The 23,600-nt window shown below is 32.9% G+C and overlaps 2 protein-coding genes across 3 annotated transcripts in view; one reads left to right on the plus strand and one right to left on the minus strand.

Moving 5' to 3' along the window:
- LOC126778478 (uncharacterized) overlaps positions 1-23,600 on the plus strand; it is a 254,188-nt gene that overhangs the window by 174,877 nt on the left and 55,711 nt on the right. The gene's annotated exons all lie outside the window — the stretch shown is intronic.
- LOC126778446 (uncharacterized) overlaps positions 1-23,600 on the minus strand; it is a 79,034-nt gene that overhangs the window by 54,593 nt on the left and 841 nt on the right. For both annotated transcript variants that reach the window (XM_050501989.1, XM_050501988.1), the window contains exon 2: positions 13,597-13,727. In XM_050501989.1, the coding sequence (XP_050357946.1) occupies positions 13,597-13,645 (49 nt within the window). In that variant the 5' untranslated portion in view covers positions 13,646-13,727. The remainder of the gene's footprint in view (positions 1-13,596; positions 13,728-23,600) is intronic.

Here is a 23,600-nt window from a genome sequence, read left to right on the forward strand (position 1 = left end):
TATAAGTTGATGTTCTGAATATATGCATGCTGCTTATAATAATATGACGGCATTAAGCAGACAAGAATATTACGCACTTCGAAATAGCTTTTTTATAATATTAAATATACTTTATTTTTATTATTATTAAAAATTTCGGATTTTTTCTTTTATTACTATTGTCAATTTAAATAAGATGAATAAACATATAACATATTGCTTGGTATGTTTTATATAAAATTCTAGCAATACTGCTCGGTGGTGATGTTAAAAGTACATAAATATATTTCAGCTAATAAATATATATTATATGATTTTGTGATCATCCTAATAGTTAAATATCCTCTTATTACGACAGAAACTTGAAGCTCTATCCTTCTTCCACCATCGAGAACCAACACTACAATTAATTAATTAACTTGGCACACGACTCTCAGCTCAACCGAAATTTGTCCCGCGCTCATTTGAGGTTTTCATTTTTGGGACATGTTAGCTCTGACTCAATTTTAAATTTGATTCATTTTACAATCCAAAACCAATACGTAATGATTTAATTCTAGCGCCGAGCGCGCGAGCTGCTGGGATTTCATTACACGTATAACAGGTTACGGGCAGATCTCGTGGCAATTACAGCGGTCCGACAGTAACCGCAGCTCTGTGTGAGGCGACGCTAACTTGAGCTATATGCGTTTGATGTGTGATGTCTGATTTGTACAATTATAATTACGTCAAAGAGATATACATTAAATTGATCATGGATTTAAATAAGTTTAATAGTTAGCTCGCTTTTAGTATTATAGGATGAAGGTCGATTGTAATTTTCATGATTAGTTCATAATTATTGCCATCAGTACCTAATAAATAGGTTCAATATTTTTAATTAACTTACGTACATAACATATACTAATACTTGTAACACGTACGAGTCTTCACATAAAATGTTATTCGTAAAGATTGATGAGGATAATAGAAACGTCACCCGGAATTATATCGATAGATGATGCTGGGTTGATGGAATTTTTTAAATAAAAAACTTTGTTAAGAAATCTGGTTTTTTAGGAGATATTAGAAGACTTTTGCGATACATATAATTCAATCAAATCGTCATCTTACATAATATGTACTAGTTAAACACAGAGTGCGAACTACTACTTGCCGCACTAAAGAGAGCCAGAGCACTAAAAAAAGCTGATGATATTCTTACTTTAGAAATCCTATTACAGCATATACAATTACACCATCGAAAGAAATATTATTTAAGTAATTCAACACGATATTTTCGTTCACCAATTAATTTAATCACAAAATTAATTCATAAAGTCACAATTGAAATAACTAAATAAATATCAATTCATCTTGTTGCTCCATCAATTCGACGGATTGAATGATCGTTTGAGTAAACAGGCGATATTGGAAATTTTACAACGGCTGTAAAATGGTCAGGATTCGGAAAGCGTTACCGAACGTATCCGAACGTATCCGAACGTTACCGGACGGTCAATTCGTTCGGAAGCAATTGGGAAGTTGTTTATTCCGATTGTTCTGCGATATGCTCCATTTGTCAAGTACTTAATATAAATCTGAAAGGGTTGAGTCGTACCTGACGATACAAAATTGTTCAGTCGACCTTTTTACCATAATCGCTTCGGGGTATATTATCTTTCACGAATCGATTGTTTTGGGTTACGGTCATAAAGTTTACTCGTATCCAATAATATTTTAGTAAATTAACAGCCCGTGAATGTCCCTCTGGGTTAAGGCCTACTGTCCTACTTAGGATGATTTGGAGCTAATTCATGAGTTTGAAACGCACTCTTCGGTCAAGATTCACATGTTCTAGACATAGTATTTTATGTAGAAACAATTATAACATATTCGAGTAATAGTAATTAAAAGTAAATTAAAGTACAATACGTTCTTTCCGGCTAGAAAATTTGTTGACAATTAAACCCACCTTTTGCACAATTGTATTTTAAATAAATAATTGTAATTAATCATAATTATGATAATTTATTTAATAAGCAGACAATATATAATAAATTCGTTGTTAGTAATGATTGGTACTTAAAAAAACTGTTAGGACTTGTTCTAATCTAAGTAATCTGATCCTCAGCGAAGACTAGGAAACTGCGCGGGACATTTTATAGTGTACAGGTGTGTGGACAAGTATGAGTGCACTCTCTGTTCTTTGACCTGAACTTTACTCGGGCGGGTCGAAATGCCATTGGATATAATCCACAGGACTGACACGCTAGTGTAAATACTCCAAACTACGGGTTTCTATTGCCTTATAAGGTATCATTAATATTATACGTAATCTTCAACAATATATTTATTGCGGATATTAAATGCCGGGGAAACATAATGAGTTCTGAGATAATATTTAATATAAATCTGTTCAACGGCCAGATGAATAAAAGAGCAATATATATCTGGAGCTGAGCTCGACCCGGTCGGGCGCAAGTTCAGCATTTCTTGACTCTTCTGTTAATTACTTCGTTGTTTTAAGTCTCAGCTTAGCGCAGGAATACTTATTGCCTTGATTCCCTTTTGGGGATTAACCCGAGATGAAATGTTTTCTCGATTAAAGGATCTCTGCGTTCTGGGATATTGATTGTGATGAATTTTTATAATAAAAGATTGCTTTAAATATTTTACTATCATTGCTTAGCAGACTTTTTTTAATTGATTTCTTTGATTTCTGAGTTTTTGTTTCTTATCCTGTCTGTACGAGTTCCAAATTACTGAATCTTTTTTAATTAAATTTACACGAATTACAATGTCTTGAACAATTACGAGTAAGATCTTATCTTCTGTGAACGTATAATATATTTTCAATATTTATATGTATCCCAATAACATAATATTTACTGTCACACTCAGTAGATCGTGCAATACTGGCGCGGTAAAAATATATATTTATAACAAAAGCTTTGGCTGCCATCGCACGAAAACAAACACAATTATCGAAACAATTTATAGGAGATATAAATTGCAATACAAATGAGCCGATACCGCCCCAGTGACATCTGACTTATACAATCGATCACGGCCCCGAGGTGCCCAAAGTGCCTAAGTTTTATATTCGCTACATTAAATCTTGGATGCCTCAGACGACTATTCAATGTGTTACCAGTTTAATAAATTTGATTTCGTTTGCCTCCTTGGTCCTATATGATCCAGGTCGTACAAATAAGAAGTATAAGTTTTCCAGTTGTAGCGTGCCTTACTAATTATAATGATAAAAATTAACTTGAGAATGGCCGGCGAATAGGAAACTGTTTATCAGAGAAAAACCAAAAAAATGTGGATTATGATGATGTTGACTATGATTGCAAGAAAAGATTTACTGAGGGAGTTTTGGAATTTATGAGGAATGGAAAAGAAAATAATTTGTGCCGACCACAATTTAATGTACCAAAGCAAAAGCAAAGCAAGCGAATGCTGAAGATGACGAAGTGTGTACTTCTGTTGTTGCTTATTCTCCTTCATCGATTTCAATTAAACTCGACACAGGACACTCTCTTACTTCGGTAATAAAAATAGTCTAAGGAGACAATCACACAACTTTGTCTACCATTTCGCGCCCTCAGTCGCGAAGTCACAAAGACGCTCGATGTTGATACAATATAACAATGTTTTACAAATTATTGTGATAACGAAATACTGTATAAACAAAATAGACATGTATATTTGCTCAAATATTTAGTGACAAATTGACATATGAGCTTCCTGAAAGTAATTATTACATAAACTTTAGTTTTCGGTAGAATCTACATAACGATGATAACTATATTTACTCGTAATATTACCTTTTAACCTCACACCTGATCTGACCGCGGGCGTAAACTTTTAAAGCATTTTTTTTTAATTTAATGTGCAATAACTAATATATAACAAATTATTTATTTGGCATCGCTATTCAATATCAGAGATACACACTTACACGCGTAATTTAAAATCAAAATCAGAATAAAATGCATTTAGCGGTTATTTCCGCGTATGAACAAACGTATGCCCTGCAAACTTTGCAATATACTATGTTATTAACGCTAGCAAATGTGGACTGATGTGATCACAAACAGTTATTGTTGCACGAATAATAAATTCAAACAGGCTCCCAATAACTTCGATTATTCGAAACAGTTGAACCGATTCGAATAATTATTCGTTTACTTTGCGCGCTATTCATATTGCAAGTCGATTGTTGTAGAAATTATTATGGTAATAGGTGCCCCTCATTGGCTTCCTTTGTTGTCGGTGCATTAATTAACATCCAATGCACTCGAAGCACTGCGGTTACGAAAACCTACCGAGCGAACTCACTCGATAATTTTATAATGGGATATTTCTTTAGGTTGCTCGTTTAATTTTGTGCGATGGAAATTTTGACATGCAGTTCTATTAACATCGCAAAGTATAGCGTCGATTTCAAGCGAGGTCTTTGTTTTACCGCTCTTTAAGATTAAGTGACACAGTTTTGACATAACGCATGTATTATATACTCACAAACAAAGTACGGGTTCCATACAATTACATACCACATGCTAACCACCGGTCACCTAAATGTCAAGGTTCTTGTAAGTTTACAACTAACTTTACTAATTAAACTATTCACTAGAAATCCAGCAATTAGTCTGGGTGTGATATCGTCCACCAAATCTATTAAATTCCTGTTAAGATATAATTTAATAAAAAAAAATTTAGTTGAATTTCATGTAAAGTTAACGATCTCGTTTTTACAATCCGGTAAAATTAATTTTAATGTCAATGATATTAGACCCTGAGATGTGTGGAACAATGAAATACACATACGCACATCCGAATACGTATTCACACACATATATATGAATACCTTTGGTATTTTAAAAATCGTAGTTAATATCGCTCGTTTGGTAAAACTATTTAAATATATTGCATTTGTGAAACAACATTAAGATAATAATACCGAGCCAAGATGGGCTAGTGGTTAGAACGCGTGAATCTAAACCGATGATTACGGATTCAAACCCAGGCTAGCACCACTCAATCTTCATGTACTTGAATTATGTTACAATTCATCTCGTGTTTGGCGGTGAAGGAAACCTAAATTTATCTTATTCAACTTCAGTTTGAGAGGCCTTAGACCAGCCCACATTTACAGGCTGTTACTTCTATACAAAATACAAAGTCATTATATTTACAATTGAAATATTTTTATTCAAGAATAATTAAACCAAGCTCCCATTGGAATGTAGACTCTAACAACGAACGGAGACGATTCATATCTGTTTCTACTGCGACGTAGTAAGTTAGAGTACTGTAATTACTTGGAGATCTATCCCAAGTTATCGATTGTATAATTAAAGTTTATACTTGTTGTATTAGTATACAATCGAATAAATATTTTTAAGAAACGCTTTAAGCGAACTTAGAACCAATAATGTAATTGCTATGTATTCAATATTTTATAGTAACCACGGATGTTATCAACATTTATGATTTTACTTTAGGTTTTCTTCATTATCATCATTATTTAGAATGAAATAAGAAAGTTAGTATTAAGTACAAGGCGGTAGTAAGAAATATCTTACTTTACATTTGGATAGTCATAGTAAACTGGACAACCCCTCTTCTCTTAATGAGAACTTATTGCACCACGCTGCTCCAGTGCGGATTGGTCAACAAACATGTGGCTTAATGTAATATGACACATGCAAGTTTTCTCGCGTTATTTTTCTACGTCCCCGATCTCAATAAATGATAGACACAAATTAGCAATGATTACACGGATTTGAACTCGCAATTTACTTAGTTGTACTCACGGGGCCATCTCGGCTCACTTTTGAATAGAAGTATCTCATTTGTACATCTTGGCTACACTACTTGGGTGTGTTTTATTCAGTGTTTAGAACAAATTGAGTTTTTGAGGTTTTAATTCATCACCGTCTAAATATACAATTCTTTTAAAAATAATAAAGTTCTATAATAAGAATACATCATTGTTAAAACGAAGACAAAGGTTATCACTTGCGTAGCGCTCGTAGCGATGTCGTAGCTTATTGATCTTATAATCGCTACGTCATTAAAGTTTTAAACAAGAGACATTTACGTTTTAATTTAAAAAAAAAAAAAGAAATGAAAATGTGTTGAGTTCAATTGAGTGATACAAGTTTGTTATTTATGTTTAGATGTAAATTATATCAAATATCCCGTTAGTCTAGTAGTTAGCTTATAATGCACGCACAGAGTCCATATCCCGGATCGTGCCTAAATTATAAGATACTGTATTTATCTATTAATAAATTATCAGCCGTAGCCAGAGTGAGAAAACCAGCAGTGTCACACTCCTCTGCCTCGGAAAGCAAGTAAAGAATTCCATCAGGGTGATATTATTAAATCAGTATTTCGGTTAATAACACATTTTATAAAATGAACTCGCCTGTTATGAATAACGATAGGATCTCACTCACTCATCTTACTTATAAAAGTTTCAATAAATAACTGTTTACCTTAACATTGGCTATTCTTTACATAATAATGTATTTCCAACCAAAAATCTATCCTCCTCCCATTATTTTCATTGGCACCCATATTTGTATATGAAACAATACTTATTACTCAAACAACGCTCTACTGATTTTTTTTGTGGAATAATAATAATATGTTCAGTATAAAATAATATTATTACTGTTAATTCATGAGGCAATAGCAAAAAAATTAATAAATAAATAATATGGCCTGTATATTACTTACCGTATAGGAAGAGTGATACCGTCGCACAAAAATCTTGTATAGTATATCAAATCTGTATTATTTATACAAGATGCAAATGCTATGTATTATATTCAAAGCTATAAAAATTTTATACCCTTTTCATTTAATAGCTTTCTAAATAACTTACTTCATCTCAGTTCAACTCGAAGAGGAAGTTATCTTTAAAGGAATCGAGATGAAGTCGGTCCGCTAATATATTCATGGGTTGAGATTAAAAACTGAAGCCGCTCTCATCAATATTAAAGAGAGCGGTAATTATTCATTATAGGTGTTGCTACTTTCTCATTTTTAAGAGCGTTTTTTAATAAAATGGTTCATATGTAAATATATATTATAAAAAAGGCGGACTTAGTTACCAAGAGCATTATTATCTAGCATCCATAATAGTATAAGCCGAGATGGCCCAGTGGTAAGAACGCGTGAATCTTAACCGATGATCGTAAGTTCAAACCCGGGCAAACACCACTGAATTTTCATGTGCTTAATTTGTGATTATAATTCATCTCATGCTTTGGACGACGTCATCTCATGCGTTAGATGACGGCGTCCTCAGCGACACTTCAGGACACTTTATCAATCTTTTAAATAAAGAAAAAAATAACAGGCAACAGAAATATCTTATACCAATATCTTGATTTATTCTGAAGACGAGAAAATACTTCAAATAGTATTTAGTGGAATTGCGTACAAGATGGCCGCCGTGACCGCCCAGAGCGTGTTCCGCAGACACGTTGCAAATAATGCTGCGACGGAGCGTGTTTGATCATAGATGATAAAATAGATGCGACTCGTTAAATAGATAGGAACCGTTTTAATGTCGAATCACTTATAATAACCGAAATCTTAAAATTTATTGATTAAGTACAATGATATTTATATAATACTTTGTCTTCTTCGTTCGAATTTAAAAAAGTAAGTTTAAATAATGTTTAAGTACACCAGTTTACAGTGCTTATATTTATTAACTTTTTCCAACAGCAATTACAATACGTGTGTCCTACACGTCGTTGGAAAAACGTCTAACAACCAAAATCACATGGAATATAACTCGACAGCCGGGGAAATTGTACACAGGCTCTATATTTATTAATCTGCTAAGTAAAATAATAATTTATTGGCTTACAAAAAGGATAGTAATTTAAATACATTTCGATGATGTTTCGTCTTCCAAAAGTGTTTACAAGAGACCTTAGATTGAAACAGACAAAATGTTACATAAACAATTTAAGTTAAACCTATTCTATATAACGTTAAAGTCTTCTAAAACTTAAAGTATTTTGCCAAAATCTTAAAGTTGAATTATATATTAAGTGTTTCAAATATTTTAGAAACAGGTTAAGGATTTGGTAATCAATGGAAAGTCGTTCTGGTAAAAATGTTTAATGATTATTCGTAACATTCTATATCATTTTTCTTTTAATCCTCAAATTCACACTTTTAATAACTTACTTCAAATAAACATCAATACGATTTTTTTATTTATTCTTGTAAAATGACGTTTCAGAAGCACTCATAAAATATTTGAAATATTACGTAATACTAGTAGAAATAATTATCACGAGTATTTCATGTTCGGTAAATAATTTCTAAATAAAGTAAACAAAAGGGGACTTAATATCGTTTTAGCGGCAACTTTATCGGCGGCTTATATGGCTATTCGTTAGTGCTATCGATTCGATTACTTTTTAAAGTGTGTTTCCGAGCAACGCAATGTTAAATAATCTCCATTTAAACTTAAGTTAACTTAACTGAATAATGTGCGGTGGTTATCAGTTCCATTACTTTACTTGATGTTTTATTTTGTAACATCATATAAAATTACATAGAATATAAGTAGCAGCATCTCATCACATGAGTACTTGAGAGGAATAATTTCCAAATTTAATAAGAATATTATAATGAATAACCACCTGCGAAACAAACATCAATTAATAGTGATAGCCCAGTTATATATTTCTCATAGCTAGTGACATCTTAACTGGGAACATCAGAATTTTAATTAAACCGTTAAAATTAGTTAATTAATCCAACTAGTTAACAATTAAAACGAAAACCAACGCATTGCATTACCCTATCTAGCCCCTCCGGGAGCGAAATATTTTAGCAAACACAGCGTTTTATAAGATTAGAGATGAAAACAGCTTTTAGAGATATTCAACAATAGCGCTTCTGCCGCATTTATTCTATGGTTGGCAAGATAGGGGCCATGGAATTCTGTTGATTGTACGGATTAGACGATATTGTTGGAGACAAGCGAATTTGAAATCAAATCCCCGGGGATACAGTCCCAATTTATTTGTAGAGGGGGTAGGAATATACGATTTCCGATAATAAAATAGGGAATGTGTCTTTGTAAGGCAGTTTTGGAGATTGCGGGAATCCCAGTTGTTTTTTCGATGCAAATTGTGCTCAACTGCCGGCTTTGTGAAATGTTTTAGCGGATATATGAAGTATATATAAATTAAACCGAATAAAATTGCGTCTAACATCTTGATTATACCGATAAAAGAATAGAGGGGAGAAAATGATATCCTTAATATAAGAAAACGGGCCATTCCTTTTATGTATTAAAATATTATTAAGTAGGAACTTCACTTCGAATATTGTGAGTTGTGCAATCTCGTGGAGTCCCACTCGTTCTGGAAGAATGTCTGGTTGCTTCAAGCGGATGATTGATATCCGACACACTTATAATTGCTTTATGAAATGAATGAAAGATTTTAAGTAAAATCATTTCTGAGCATCAGCTTACATTGTGTGTGTTTTTTTTTATAATGTTTAACTCAATTTTGGTTTTCATTTTCTTCTTGTTATTCACAAGTGTAAACAAAAGAAAAGAATAATAAGAAGAGGCAAAGGTTAAAATTAATTTAAGTACTTATTTTAAATGAGGGTTGGTGAAACATAAAGACTCCTAAGTTACCCTAAAATATGTTATGAACATCATTATGTAATAGGTTTTATGTAGAACAACTTCTGTATGTGTTTTCCTAAACATAAATTACTCATATTAATCACAAAACAAGATCAGTTGAAATATTAGCTCATGCTAAAATAATCCTAATTCCTTTATCAATAAAATGAATATTGCGTGCGAGGATTTGCCTTTATACCCTTTTAGACAGAAATTATATCCATTGTTCTATTTGGGCTAATCTCAACTCCATTTATTCGAGCAATGGTACAATTCCCATATGTTTTGTTTTCCCCTAAAATTCTATTTGAATTAAATGCCCTGATCTGCTTTATAAATACAGTAGTTAGTTAAGCTCGGTATCAGTTAATATGAATGAATCTATAACAAGCAGTTGCCTGCGACATCGCCAGCGTACGTATGAAACTTTTAGCCATTCGAGTTGCCGGAAACTTTGATTATCTATGCCATGAAAAATATCCGAAATCAATATTTTGGAACATAAGTAAAGTTTTTGAAGAAATAAATTAAAAAATGATAATTTGATTGATCACGATTGCTTAAAAAATGATAATGGCAGATTTTTTTAAATAATAATTCATTAAAAATTAATGTAATTAATGCTTTGAAAAATATTGAATATACATAAAGTATAAAATTATTTATTTTTATAAGTAATGTAATTTTTACAAATAAATATAATCCGCGACAGTAGTTGTTACATTACATTTCTTAAAAATAAATAATAAAAATATTAAACCACATAGATTTTCTATAAAAACACTCCTTATGAGATATAAGAAAGTTCCTTAACATGCGAAAACAATTTTACAATAAGGAAACGGAAAAGATAAAGAAAGAGGGGAATGTTAAAATATCTTAATGATATACATACTTAGAGTAAATGTACCAGGCCAACAGAACGCTCGAGGCAGTGAATCCTGTATGGTAATTCTATACGAACGTTTTACAGCGCCTTGAACAAGTACTCACCCACTCGAGCTTTTACAGTACCCCGATATGCGCTCCTTGTACATGCTTCTTAAACAGAAATTCTCTTTGCTTTAGAATATATTTTCATTATCTTTTCTTATAAGCCGAAGGTTTTTTTTAATACTGTACACGTTTTATTTTATTCGAACAAATTCAAAGAGTAAAACTGCTTGATTATTTTTTAAATGCCTGAGTGTGTGCGTCCGCAAGCGTTAATGTTTAATAATTAAGAGATTAGCGTAATATGTGAGCTATATAAAGTTGTGTACATTATCTTATTTGAGCCGGCTGGTGTGGTTGGTAGATACTTGCCTTTCACGCCGAAGGTTGCGGGTTCGATTCCCACCCAGGACAGACATTTGTGTGCATGAACATGTCTGTTTGTCCTGAGCCTGGGTGCAATTATCTATATAAGTATGTATTTACAAAAAGAAAAGTAGTATATGTAGTATATCAGTTATCTGGTTTCCATAGTACAAGCTCTGTACAAGCTTAATTTGGGATAAGATGGCCGTGTGTGAAAAATATCCCAGGATATTATTATATTATATTATTGTTATCTTGCAAAAAATTGTTATAATTATAATTTATTTTTTCGCTGCTTTTCTAGTCTTTTAGAAGTTGATTTTACAAAAAAAAACTTGGTTTGATTTCAAACAACGTATATAATATGATGAAGTTTTTATCGAGGGTGATATTATTTCAAAATGATATATTATTATCTTCAATACAGAATATTTATGAATAGACAGCTGCAAATACATCTATAATTTTACAAATATTAATATTTCAATATATCTGCGATGTTTAAGAGTTATTACTTGCGCCACTGAGCACGTTTCCATTTTCCTCATGACAAGCAAAGCGATCGAAAAATAGGTCATACTCGTATGATACAAGCGAACGCGAATAACTCATCGTGAAAGATAAAATGTTTTATTTTCGCGCTCATTACATAGTGGAAGCAATAAACCAAATTATATAGAATTTGTAAATATTTGCGCTTATATACAAGTGTTAAAGAAATACATAGAGAAGAGATAACTTATATTTTTAATAATATTATAAATATTATAATTAAAAATTTAAATAATTATCTTCATATTATCTCATTTTAAATAAATAATGATATTCTTTTCTTGATTAAACTTTTTTTAAATAAAAGTACATAGGCGATCGAGCATCGCTCGACTTGTTCGATTATGGATAAACTATACATCAATGTATAATCTATGATCTATAATCTTAGCTAGGTCGACCTATCTTGTTTTTAGAAAGTTCTAGTCCGCTAACCGCTAATAAAATCGCTTCTCTTATATGAGCGTAACAGCGTAAAATGGATGTCAGTTGATTGAATCGGACGTCGCATTGACAGATTACTGCCGGGCGCCGGCTCCGCTACAGAGAGTACAGGAGGGTGAGACAAGTTTCTAGAACAGATAACATAGAACGATGAATTAGAAGTGACATAGACACTTGTCAATCTCTTGTTACGGCCTTGTCTTATTAGCTTAGTCACAAACTGCACAACGCTTTATTTTTCACTACTGCACTTTACTTCAAGGACGTTAGGTTTTGAATTATAATTAAAGACAATTAGTAATTTTGTATTACAATTATTTATTTGTTAGCACATCTTTCTTGCTCGGTATCTAGCAAACGAATGGCTGGTTTTCCGACTTTTATTATAAGTTTAATTTCGAGTCAAAATAAAACTTATATTATTAATCAAAATAAATATTTCGATCTAAACGGAAAGAATCAATTGAGATACTAAAATATTTGTAGGATATAGTTTTGTGTTTTATTAAAATATTGTATATTTCCGCTTTATTAAAACAATGATATATCTAAAGTCGGTAACACTCTTTACCTAAAATTCTTCGACCAGCAAGTTCTGTAGGAACTTACTTCGCCACTGGTGAAATGTTTAAAGCCAACAGTGATATATTATATTTATTATATAACATACTCATATATTATAATCAATATCGTATATCACTTTCTGACATTTCACGATTATGTTCTACGATGAGTTCCGTGTCTGCCTTATTATTGCGTTTTATTTCAATAGTTATAATTTAGATCATAGCATTAAACTTGATATTTAATTCTATGATCGGGGTTGTGTCGCCGTCACCAGTGCCCGCAACGTAACCGTGCTTTCTTATAGAGCAACACCCCAGCGTTCGGACGTGTTAGCGAAAAATATAACAGTACAGTACAGTAACAGCCAGTGAATGTCCCACTGCTGGGCTAAGGCCTCCTCTCCCTTTTTGAGAAGGTTTGGAGCTTATTCCACCACGCTGCTTCAATGCGGGTTGGTGAAATACACATGTGGCAGAATTTCAGTGAAATTCGATACATGCAGGTTTCCTCACGATGTTTTCCTTAACCGTCAAGCACGAGATGAATTATAATAACAAATTAAGCACATGAAAATTCAGTGGTGCTTGCCCGGGTTTGAACCCACGATCATCGGTTAAGATTCACGCGTTCTTACCCTTTGGGCCATCTCGGCTTTTTAGCGAAAAATATATCTGGAAATAAATCAACTCGACCGAAAAGGTTTTTGTTTTAAAACTATGTATATATATTAATTAAATATATGGTTTTAAATTAAAATACATTGCATAGATAGCTAAGCTTATATTTTTAATTTCTTTAATTCTGCAATCGATTCTATGAACACTATCAATATAATCGTTTGAATCTAAAGACTATTCCAATGACAGAAGGAGACAAATAAAGATATTCCTTGTAATTTGCTAATAACACTGCTAAGGTTACTTTATCTTGCCCCTCTGCCATTGAAATATAGTATAATGGACTAATTAATTGTCAAGTTGTTTTCAAATAAAAAAAAAGGAAAACACAGCTCCGCTGAAAGAATAGTCATCAAACTTTGAAGATGTACCCTCGTACTTTTTTTAATAAATTATTAAATTACTTACCAATAAGAATGGTGCAATAGAGCGTGGTTAGAAGAGCGCAGCGCGTCATCGTGCGCGCGGGAGGGGGACGGGGTGAGTGCGAGCGAGACGGAGCGATGCACCGCGCGCGCTCATCTCCACGGACGCTGCATCTGTCAACGTGTTACATCGTTAATACATTGTACTGTAATTTGAGCGCCGAACATAAAATAAAATCTAACGATGTCACATTTATACCGCGGTGTTCCATTTCACGATCGACTATATGAAAAACATCAATTAATACATAAATAATAGTTAATCAATATCATTACTTTAGTTACTCCTTAACCAAAATAAACAAAGGTAAATACAAAAAAGTAACGAGTGCAATAATAAAATAAATTAAGAAATCATCCAACGCATGCAGGCAGGTATTCTCATGATGTCACCTTTGTCACTTTAAATGTTCACGAGATTTTTTTCAGCAAGAAGAGAATTAAAAACACAAATGTCTTTGTTATTAGTCCTAGATCTAAAGTTGAACCTGTTAACTTATAAAGTTAATAAAATAAAGCGATAACTACGTAAATACGTAAAATAACTAAGTAACATAGGAATCATACGATAATAATAACATACTACAACTATGCCAAGACATCATACGCAGAGAATATGGGAGACAGTAATACAGAAAATACATTTTCTTTTCAGCCTTTTGCCGTCCACTGCTGGACGAAAGCCTCCCCCATAGAACGCCAACCATCCCGATCTTGGGCAGTCCGCATCCATCCCGAACCTGCCACCTTTTTTAAATCGTCGGTCCATCTTGTCACATATACATATATGGAATATACATATCGAATAGAAATTCCAAATAGGGTTGATAATGTGAAATAGATTAAGCAAAGAATCGATTTTATGAGTCAAGGTGCTCGATTTTTTATTCGATCTCAAACAATGAACAGATCCCATGAATCAATCTCAGACACTCTCATGCTTTAGTGAGTAGCAACCTTCGAGATAAATTTCAGATGCGTGTGTTCGCAACGACACGTCGACTGTACTGACTTGTTATGCAACACGCAAAAGGGATTCGTCGAACAAGCTCGTCTCGCTATTAATAACCTAGGTAACATGTTACATTACGTTCAAAATGATTTAACGTGATGTAACATTATCTACCAAAAGGCAGCCTCGACACTGTCCGACGTATCTGGCGAGCTTTGGCAATTTTAAGGTAATTTTCATTATTGAATGCATATAACATATTAATCTGAAACCGAGATGGCCCAGTGGTTAGAACACGTGAATCTTAAACGATCTCACGATCATCGTGACGTCGTTGAAGATTCACTGAACTCGGGCAAGCACCACTGAATTATCTTGTGCCTAATTTTTGTTTATAATTCATCTCATGCTCGACGGTTAAGGAAAACATTGTGAGGAAACCTGCATGTGTCTAATTTCAAAAAAAGGGAGGAGGTCTTAGCCTAGAAGTGGGACATTAACAGGCTGTTACTCTACATCATATTATACTATCTGAACAAATGTGTCAACTCCACAGACAGAAAATTGTTCTATTAAATTAAAAATTGTTCTATTAAATTTAATTTTAAAAATTGTAATACAAAAATAATACGAAGTTATACTGGAGAGATAATAAATTAGAAACGTCTATATAAAATCAACAAATGCAATAATTATAAGAAACGAAAAGCCTAGACTCACAACTTCTAAATTTTAAGTTAGTAAAATTTGCCCATTGGCGTATCTTTTTCCGATGTCCCAAAAATGTTTTTGAACGGAAACTTTTCTAAAAATCGGGACGTCTGTATAATTCGAGTAAAATCATAACATAAAACGTTAACACCGCTTCGTATAATCGTATTTCTTATAAAACAAAACTTGGAGATGCTGCGGGACATGTCACAAAGAAGAGACAAATTGCTAACAATAAAACTAGTACTTTTCATTTTAAGCTTTATCCTTTTACTGTAAATGTCATTTTTACTTAACAACGTTACATGTCAAAGGGAATTCAATTTTAAACCACTGAATTAGAGCCGCTTTTCATTTGAATCTTCCTCAAATTCGCCAAGCGGATAGACGTGATCGGGTAATACCAATGGATTTTAAGTTTTATGATATTTATATACGGTGTACATTTGTTTGACAAGTATGGTCTTGAGTTAAGAAGTGTGGAAGGAAACATTTAGAGTACTTCCTGAGAAAGTCGAGAACTTTCTATTGAATATGTGTAGAATATTAATAGTAAAACTTTATTTTATATATTCTATTCCAGAGACTTCGCCCGCCAGATGGCGTGCAATGATTGTCGATTAATTAAACGTCATGTTTTACAAACAGACATACACCAAAATATACCTGACTTCACAGTCCAGTCAGTGGAACCTTGAAACATTAGGACATTACTTAACCGTATTATCAGAAGTTGAATTGTCCATTGGGCAGATTAAGTGAACTTAATCTCACGAAGGGGGTGATGTCGTAAGTTTTTTAATAAACTAATATACATATATCCGCAAAACACAATGTTCACATGATGAGTTATCCATTTCATATTTATTTTATTCGGGTTATACGATCATGTGCTGCAGACTATTGCAACTTTGTCGAAACGCGTTAATGTAACAGGCTGTAATTGCCTATCTCTTCTTTGGAGGAAAAGTTTTAAGGTCTATGATCATGTTTATACTACTCCACGCTGCGACAATGCGTGTTGGTAGAAGGATTCCTTCAACGTAAGAGTAAGAGATCAATTATAAACATTTAAACCCAGATGTGCTTCTGCACTTCTGGGCTTGAAACCTCAACCTTCGGTTAAGATTCGCGTGTTCTGGATCTCGGCGCCGACGGGTGTAAAAAATTGGTTAATCGTAATCGTAAAATTTTGTACAATTTATACCTATTGTTTAGATTTGCTTCCTTGCAATAAGGGACTAACAATTTCAAAACTTTTAAAATGGATTTAATTCAAAAGATAAAATAAATAGCACGTAATGGTAATAAAAGAAGTAAGTTAGAACTCAAATTAGGTACACTGACATCCGCAAGCTACGCAAGGCAAAATTACGAATCTTATTAATTTTAAACAAAATATGTATATAAATTGTTTTAAAATGATCGTAGCGTCCTTTGAAATTGCCCGCTAGACACGTACGTTTTAGTATTAAATGAATCTTAATGTATTACATTTCGGTTGAAATTACTTTGAAACGATTTTCGTTTCTCTAAGCTCGCTCATTTATGTAAAATGTAGCTTTTAACAAAGCATTAAGGTTGTAATTCCTTTGCACATAATAGTTCTTATATAGTTTGCCGATTTAAATATGACTGCTATGCAAAAAAGGCTCGTATCACTGTTGAATATGTATTTTTTTTCTTCGAATACGACACCCTCGGCTATCATTACAATCATTCAACGTGTTACAATAAATCAGGGTTTGATTAAAGAGTACTTCAACACGTGGGGGAGAAATGATTGCTCGGACACGCGGCTTTGTTTGTTCGAACGACTTTATAAAGCAGTTTTAAAGAAGCCGCTATTTATCTAATTAACTTGGTGTTTAAGGGTATCGATTAATACAGAAAGTCTTCTCTGATTAAGTGCTTTTCAAATAAAAATCTGTAAATCGTGACAAATTGAAGATTGTAGCTGATGAAGAATACTACAATGCAACATTTAAATGTGTTCTTGAGAAATAGTGTAAACAATATCGGAATTAGAATTAGCGTTAAGTAAACTAACAACCAGTAAATGTTACCCGAGGTTGGTGGGTCTCCTCATAAAGAGTCAGCTTCAAATTTATTTCATGAAGCACGAGTGTCAGTTGATGAAAACACTTACGTATTAAATTTATCAGACACGTGCAGGGTCCTCTTGGTTCTCGCCTGATCTGTCTTCTATTGTGACGGATTGGCATTGGGTTATAAGAGCAAATCAAAAGCCCAAATCCACTTGCTAATTTCACTATTTAGTTAGGTTTGCGTGTCATTGTTTATTTTAAAACGTTTATTTACAATAATATATAAAGCGAAGTAGCTACATCTTCATTGAGAATAGCCGCCGGGGTCGAAATCCTTCTCAACATCATATCACATTCTTGATAGTCTTCCTAATAATAAATAAATAAATAGGGTTACTTAATTCTATATGAATACTAAATTACAACTGTTTTCGTATTTTAGCTTCAGAGAAGATAAACAACATGACAATACTTCCGCTAACTTGCACGCGAAGTTCAGACTGATGACTTGGTATAAATATAATAAATTAGACATTACCATACAACAACACGAGACGACAAAGGAACAGTTCCAGAGTATTCTTCAATATTAGACCAAGATTTAGTAAGAGCAAATCAAACAGTAGTCTCACACATAGTTATTACATTAAACCAACTTGAGTAGTAACTTTGTGCTCGAAGAGACTGGATGATTTAAATTGATGGATGTGTATTTTATATGCTGAAGAACGTATTCATTTTTTGACATTTTATCATCCCTTACACTACCTATATCCTATATTTTGCTATTATTTCTCATTATATACACTTGTTTTTTTTTGTTTTTGATAAAGTTCTATACAATACGGATAGAACTTATTTTGGTACTAACCTTTACGAGCAAGAAATGGCAAAGAAGGTGATGGAAACTCAATAAGAGATCAGTGATATTGATATTTTGATCAACAATATCAAAGAATGTGTACCTAATTACATTTATTTTGTCGATAACACAGTCATGTTGGATCAAACTTGAAATATTCTTAAACACAACGATTAAAAGAATTAACTTTTTTCGTTCAATTAACATTGAACGAAAAAAAATACATTGTTACGACGAAAAAATTACATAAGGTAGCCGTAAATATTCCACTGTTAACCAAACGCGTCTGTCTTCCTTAAGATATTTAATCTCTATCCGGTTTGGAATTTATTCCAACGCGCTCCAGTCCTGATATGAATCAAAATTATCAAGGACCTATCTTCTAAAAAAAATCTGATAGTAAATTGTTGAGTAAAGGAAAAGTCAATACAGATCCATAGTTTGACCATTTTGCTACTGGTCAGAGGGCACTTCTCTTCTTAAGGAAAAGGTTTGAAACCTATTCCACCGAACACAAGAAAATGTGGCGCTTGTCTAGATTTATGCCCTTCGATTAAGATTCAAATAATCAAATACATCTTTTATCTTTAAAAAACAAATCGGTAAAATGGACGGCCAGAAGCGTTGGTAGCGCTTTATCGTAGATTACTTTAAAACCTTTTGTAACTATTACACTTTATTTTTACAACAGCAAAATGGTGTTCAGTATTATAAAATATTTTTCACGATTAAAATTCATTCAAACAATTATTTATTATATGTGTTGCTATCAACAATAGTTAAATGGAAAATGCAAGAAATAAAAAATTCAACATCGCGCTGCAACATTAATTATTCACTAACTATTTATAATTTAAACTTCATTCCGATATAAAATATTTTAACGTTATCTATATAATGGCCAATGATTAAATGCGACCACAATTACGTAGCAAGTAAATAAATAATTTCGAGCTATTTAGTCAACAATTATTTTAAATAAAAGTATATAGATTTATTAGTTTAAATTATATTGCATATGAGCCGATGAGACGATATTCGTTCCAAATATTATAATACAAGCGTAATTATGCAGAATTTTCAGTTGAATTGAGTTGAATATCAAATCAAATTTAATCATATTATAATCTGAATTTGAGCAAATTGATTTATTAACTGCGATATTACCTCTATCTATTTAATAAAAATCTCATCGTTTCATATAGTATAACCATAATAAATACGTTGTCGCGTTATCCAATTGTAACTGGAAACATTTCATAATATATACAATGAAACTGAATGAAAAAAACTAAGAAATCATCAAGTACTTAAGTATTAGTATCTTAAGCCTCCGGTACACACTGGGCCAATAATACTCATGACTTTTAATCAAAGTAAAAAATAAACAATTAATTAAGTAGATACGAGTATTTTTTCTAATACTTAGGTCCATTTTCTTTTAAATGCAAGATAACACTATAATTTGAAAAGTAATAGAAAACGCTGATCAGGACAATCTAACCGCAGGAGGCAGATAAAATTAACTGGACGTAGGTTACGAGACCTCGAGGGAGAGTGAATAATGAACCTCCGGTCCCCGAGGCGTTTCCGTGGAAGCTGCAATTTCAACTTATGTTCTAGATTTTTTATCTCTGGCATAAAAATCCTGACACGCAAAACTCCGATGCTATATTTTGAAAAAAGGTAAGGAATTATTTTAAATTTTCTCAAAAGTGTGACGTGTTGCAGTTTTCATTAAGAAATGTTGAATATTTTTAACAAGTTTTAAAAAGAGGATTTCTGTCCTTTTATGTTTAATGTTTCCTTACAACTTGTTAGCGAGAGTTATTTACAATTCAATAGTCGAGCATGGAAATGACCGGAAGCTTCAATGTCAGATTTCAGATTAAGGAGCAAAATTGTCAAAACCGTCTGTTTGATTTTAATCTTTACAAATGTTTGATAATTTTATTATCTCGTCGTGTTAGCAATTTGACGGTCATTAGATATACACGATCTTGGATCACTTAAGCTATTTTAAACGTTTATGGAATCGTCTTAGCAAATTTGGATCAATATTAGTAAATTCCTCTCTATGAAATATAATAATAATAAATATTATCTCACGCTGGCCCAGGTTTGTTCGGCAAATTTTGGAAAAGATTCATGAACGATGGTACATGGGTCATGCTGATTTTGCGTATGTGAAGTGTTAGAGATGAATTATAAACACAAATTAAGCACAAGAAAATTCAGTGGTGCTTGTCCGGGTTTGAACCCACGATTATCGGTGAAGATTCTCGCGTTCTAACCACTGGGCCATTTCGGCGTTTTTTAATAGCTCAGGTACAGCATAGTCGAATGTAATAATCCTGACGATTAATAATTATCATAAGGTAGTTCATACACACAGAGAGTATTGACAAATAATTACAAATGATAACGTATGACAAACGTAATGTAGATACAACGTATTTAAGGAACATTTTACAAACAAAATATCAATAACAAGATCAGCTAACGACATGTTTGAATCTGTTTTACAAGAAATAACAACTAGATACGACATCAATAATATAATAGAAGGCAACGACAGACACACGTTACGAATATGACACAATACAACTAAATGGTACGTCAGGTTGCTCTTTGCATTTTTGACATAATTATTTTTCTATATAAAATAGATTTTACATAAACTTTATCTATGATATCCTCAAAATAATGTTAATATAATTTTTATTTAATTAATTAGAATTTATGTCGTTTACGCTTAAAGCTTTTGACGTCAAAAAGCTTATGTGCGTCGTTAAGTGTGTTTGTCGTGTCGTGTTGTCTTTACCATTACCATGTATTATATAGGCTGCAGAATCGTAATTTCTGGTTTCGGTTTCGGCCCGATAAAAATACTTAGTGTTTAAAATATCACCTTATAGAGACCGCCCCTTACCATATTCTAGTGAAAAATGCAAAATTACACGTCGTTGACGTTACAAAAGTTTATTGAATTAACTACACAATATTTAATTATATTGTTGGAGACTTTGCAAACACAGAAATGCTCAACTTTATAAGTGATCACACCACTATTCAATTATTTTAATTAAAACACAGAATGACTGCTCAAATAGACATATGTTTTTACTGGTGGTAGGGCTTTGTGCAAGCTCGTCTGGGTAGGTACCACCCACTCATCAGATATTCTACTGCAAAACAGCAATACTTGATATTGTTGTGTTCCGGTTTGAAGGGTGAGTGAGCCAGTGTAATTACAGGCACAAGGGACATAAAATCTTAGTTCCCAAGGTTGGTGGCGCATTGGCTATAAGCGATGGTTGCCATTTCTTACAATGCCAATGTCTAAGGGCGTTTGGTGACCACTTACCATCAGGTAGCCCATATGCTCGTCCACCTTCCTATTCTATAAAAAAAAATGTATGTATAGGTAGGCATGTGAACACTCTCCCGCCTTAATCCTTAGTGAACATCCTAATTTTTCAATCTTCAAAATGACTGTGTTTATATCTACGTGTACAATATTAAAAGGAAGAATACTACGAGGAACATGAAAGTTATCAAGACAATATCATCATAGAATATTCGCAATTTCGTCTCCGCAGATTGTCAGCTGTTTCGGGCGACAAACGGCTTGGGAAAAATTTACGCAATAACAAGTTACGGAGAGGAATTGGTGCTGGGAGTTTTATTATTCCTTTAATTTTGTGCTACAAACATTGTAGGCGAGGCTTGAACGTTCCCAAATGTCAGATTGAAAATACCTTTTTAATCTCAATGGAAAGGAATATTTATTTAGTGATACAAACTGAAATGAATTCACATATGCCAAAAAGTCAATAATAAATAAAAAAAAATATTTTTTTATATATTTGCAGGGAGGACAAATGACTCTACTCCACCTGATGGTAAGTGGTAGTAGAGTCCAAACACGACGACGGCCAGTACAGTTGGGAAGAATGTTCTGCAATAGCCGCCCCCGCCTTGCCGGCCCGCAAGATAAAAAAATAGAATAAAATACTTTTTATTATAAAAGGATTTTTCATGGTATTACGTATCTGGTATCTAACATTCGAATTTACAATGTTATCCTTGTTTCTGCTCTGACTTCTGTGTCTGCGAACTTGATTCTTTATAAGTTCCACAATAACTGTTAATATCACTAATAAGAAATTCCATCAGTACTGTTGGACAAATTCTTTTTGCGACTCGCTATGGGTTATAGATTATAGAGTATTAAAGCGTTTATAACACGGCGGTCGGTTACAGGTTGACATACATGGCATACATTTCCAAGAATCTCAGCAATTCTTCCGTAAATTGTAGTTCAAGTCTCCTATTCATATGATGTATGTTCATGACCAGATTTTTATCTAAAATAGATCTTTAACCCGAATGAAACCGACACTATTCGATAGTATATTTCTCACAAACGACATCGTCAAACCCACACAAGCTTACATATATGTAGATCCTTGAATAGATTATCTCTAAATCCTTCTCCGTAATCCGATAGAAATAATCCGGTGACATCGATTACCGAACTATCCTTGTAAGAACTCATAATACAATTCAGTCACGGACGCTTCTTCAAGGGCTGTCTAATTTATTACTGAAGTGGAACTCGAGGCCCCGAGCGTTATATTTTCAGTTTCATTTTACGTTGCTGATTCAATTTACAAGTTTTGTTTCAAATGATGATTTTACCTGTTTACAAGTTACAATACCACCATAGTAGTAAATATACCTTTAAAGTTTAATCGCTTCGCTATAAGACAATGAGGCGGTTTTGCCAGTTGTGAGCTTTATTAATAATAATAATAATATCCTGGGACATTATTCACATACGGCCATCTGATGCCAAACAAAGCAGAGCTTGTACTATGGAAACCAGACGACTGATATACTACATGTGCTACTTTTTTTTTGTAAATACATACTTATATAGATGATTACACCCAGACACAGGACAAACAGACATGTTTATGCACCCAAATCTCTGTCGTGAAAGGGAAATATCTACTAACCACGCCAACCGGCCCGATTAGAAACTAATAAGTTTATTAGGCACATTTATCTAACTGTTTGCGTCATTTCGTCTTGGCATACCGTGTGAATTAAACCAATGACTTAGAAAGATGTCTATTTCAGCAGTTACGCTTTTTTATGATTCTGAATATGAACAAAAAACCACTCAGAACCCTCTTTCCTTGGCTCGCAAAATACACCGTCATCGTTTAAGTGTGTATTTTATTTTATTTGACATAAACTTATAATTAATTGTTAAGTGTAAACATGTTACACAACTTTTATAAGCGAATTATACTTTGCCCGGCACTTGTTATGTTTCGTACTCTTAGTGTCACAGTCTTTATGGTTTGAAAATAATTACTCATTAAGTAATTATACTAAGCCAA

The sequence above is a fragment of the Nymphalis io genome, chromosome 26 (genome assembly GCF_905147045.1).
Source record: "Nymphalis io chromosome 26, ilAglIoxx1.1, whole genome shotgun sequence".
NCBI classification, from domain to species: domain Eukaryota; kingdom Metazoa; phylum Arthropoda; class Insecta; order Lepidoptera; family Nymphalidae; genus Nymphalis; species Nymphalis io.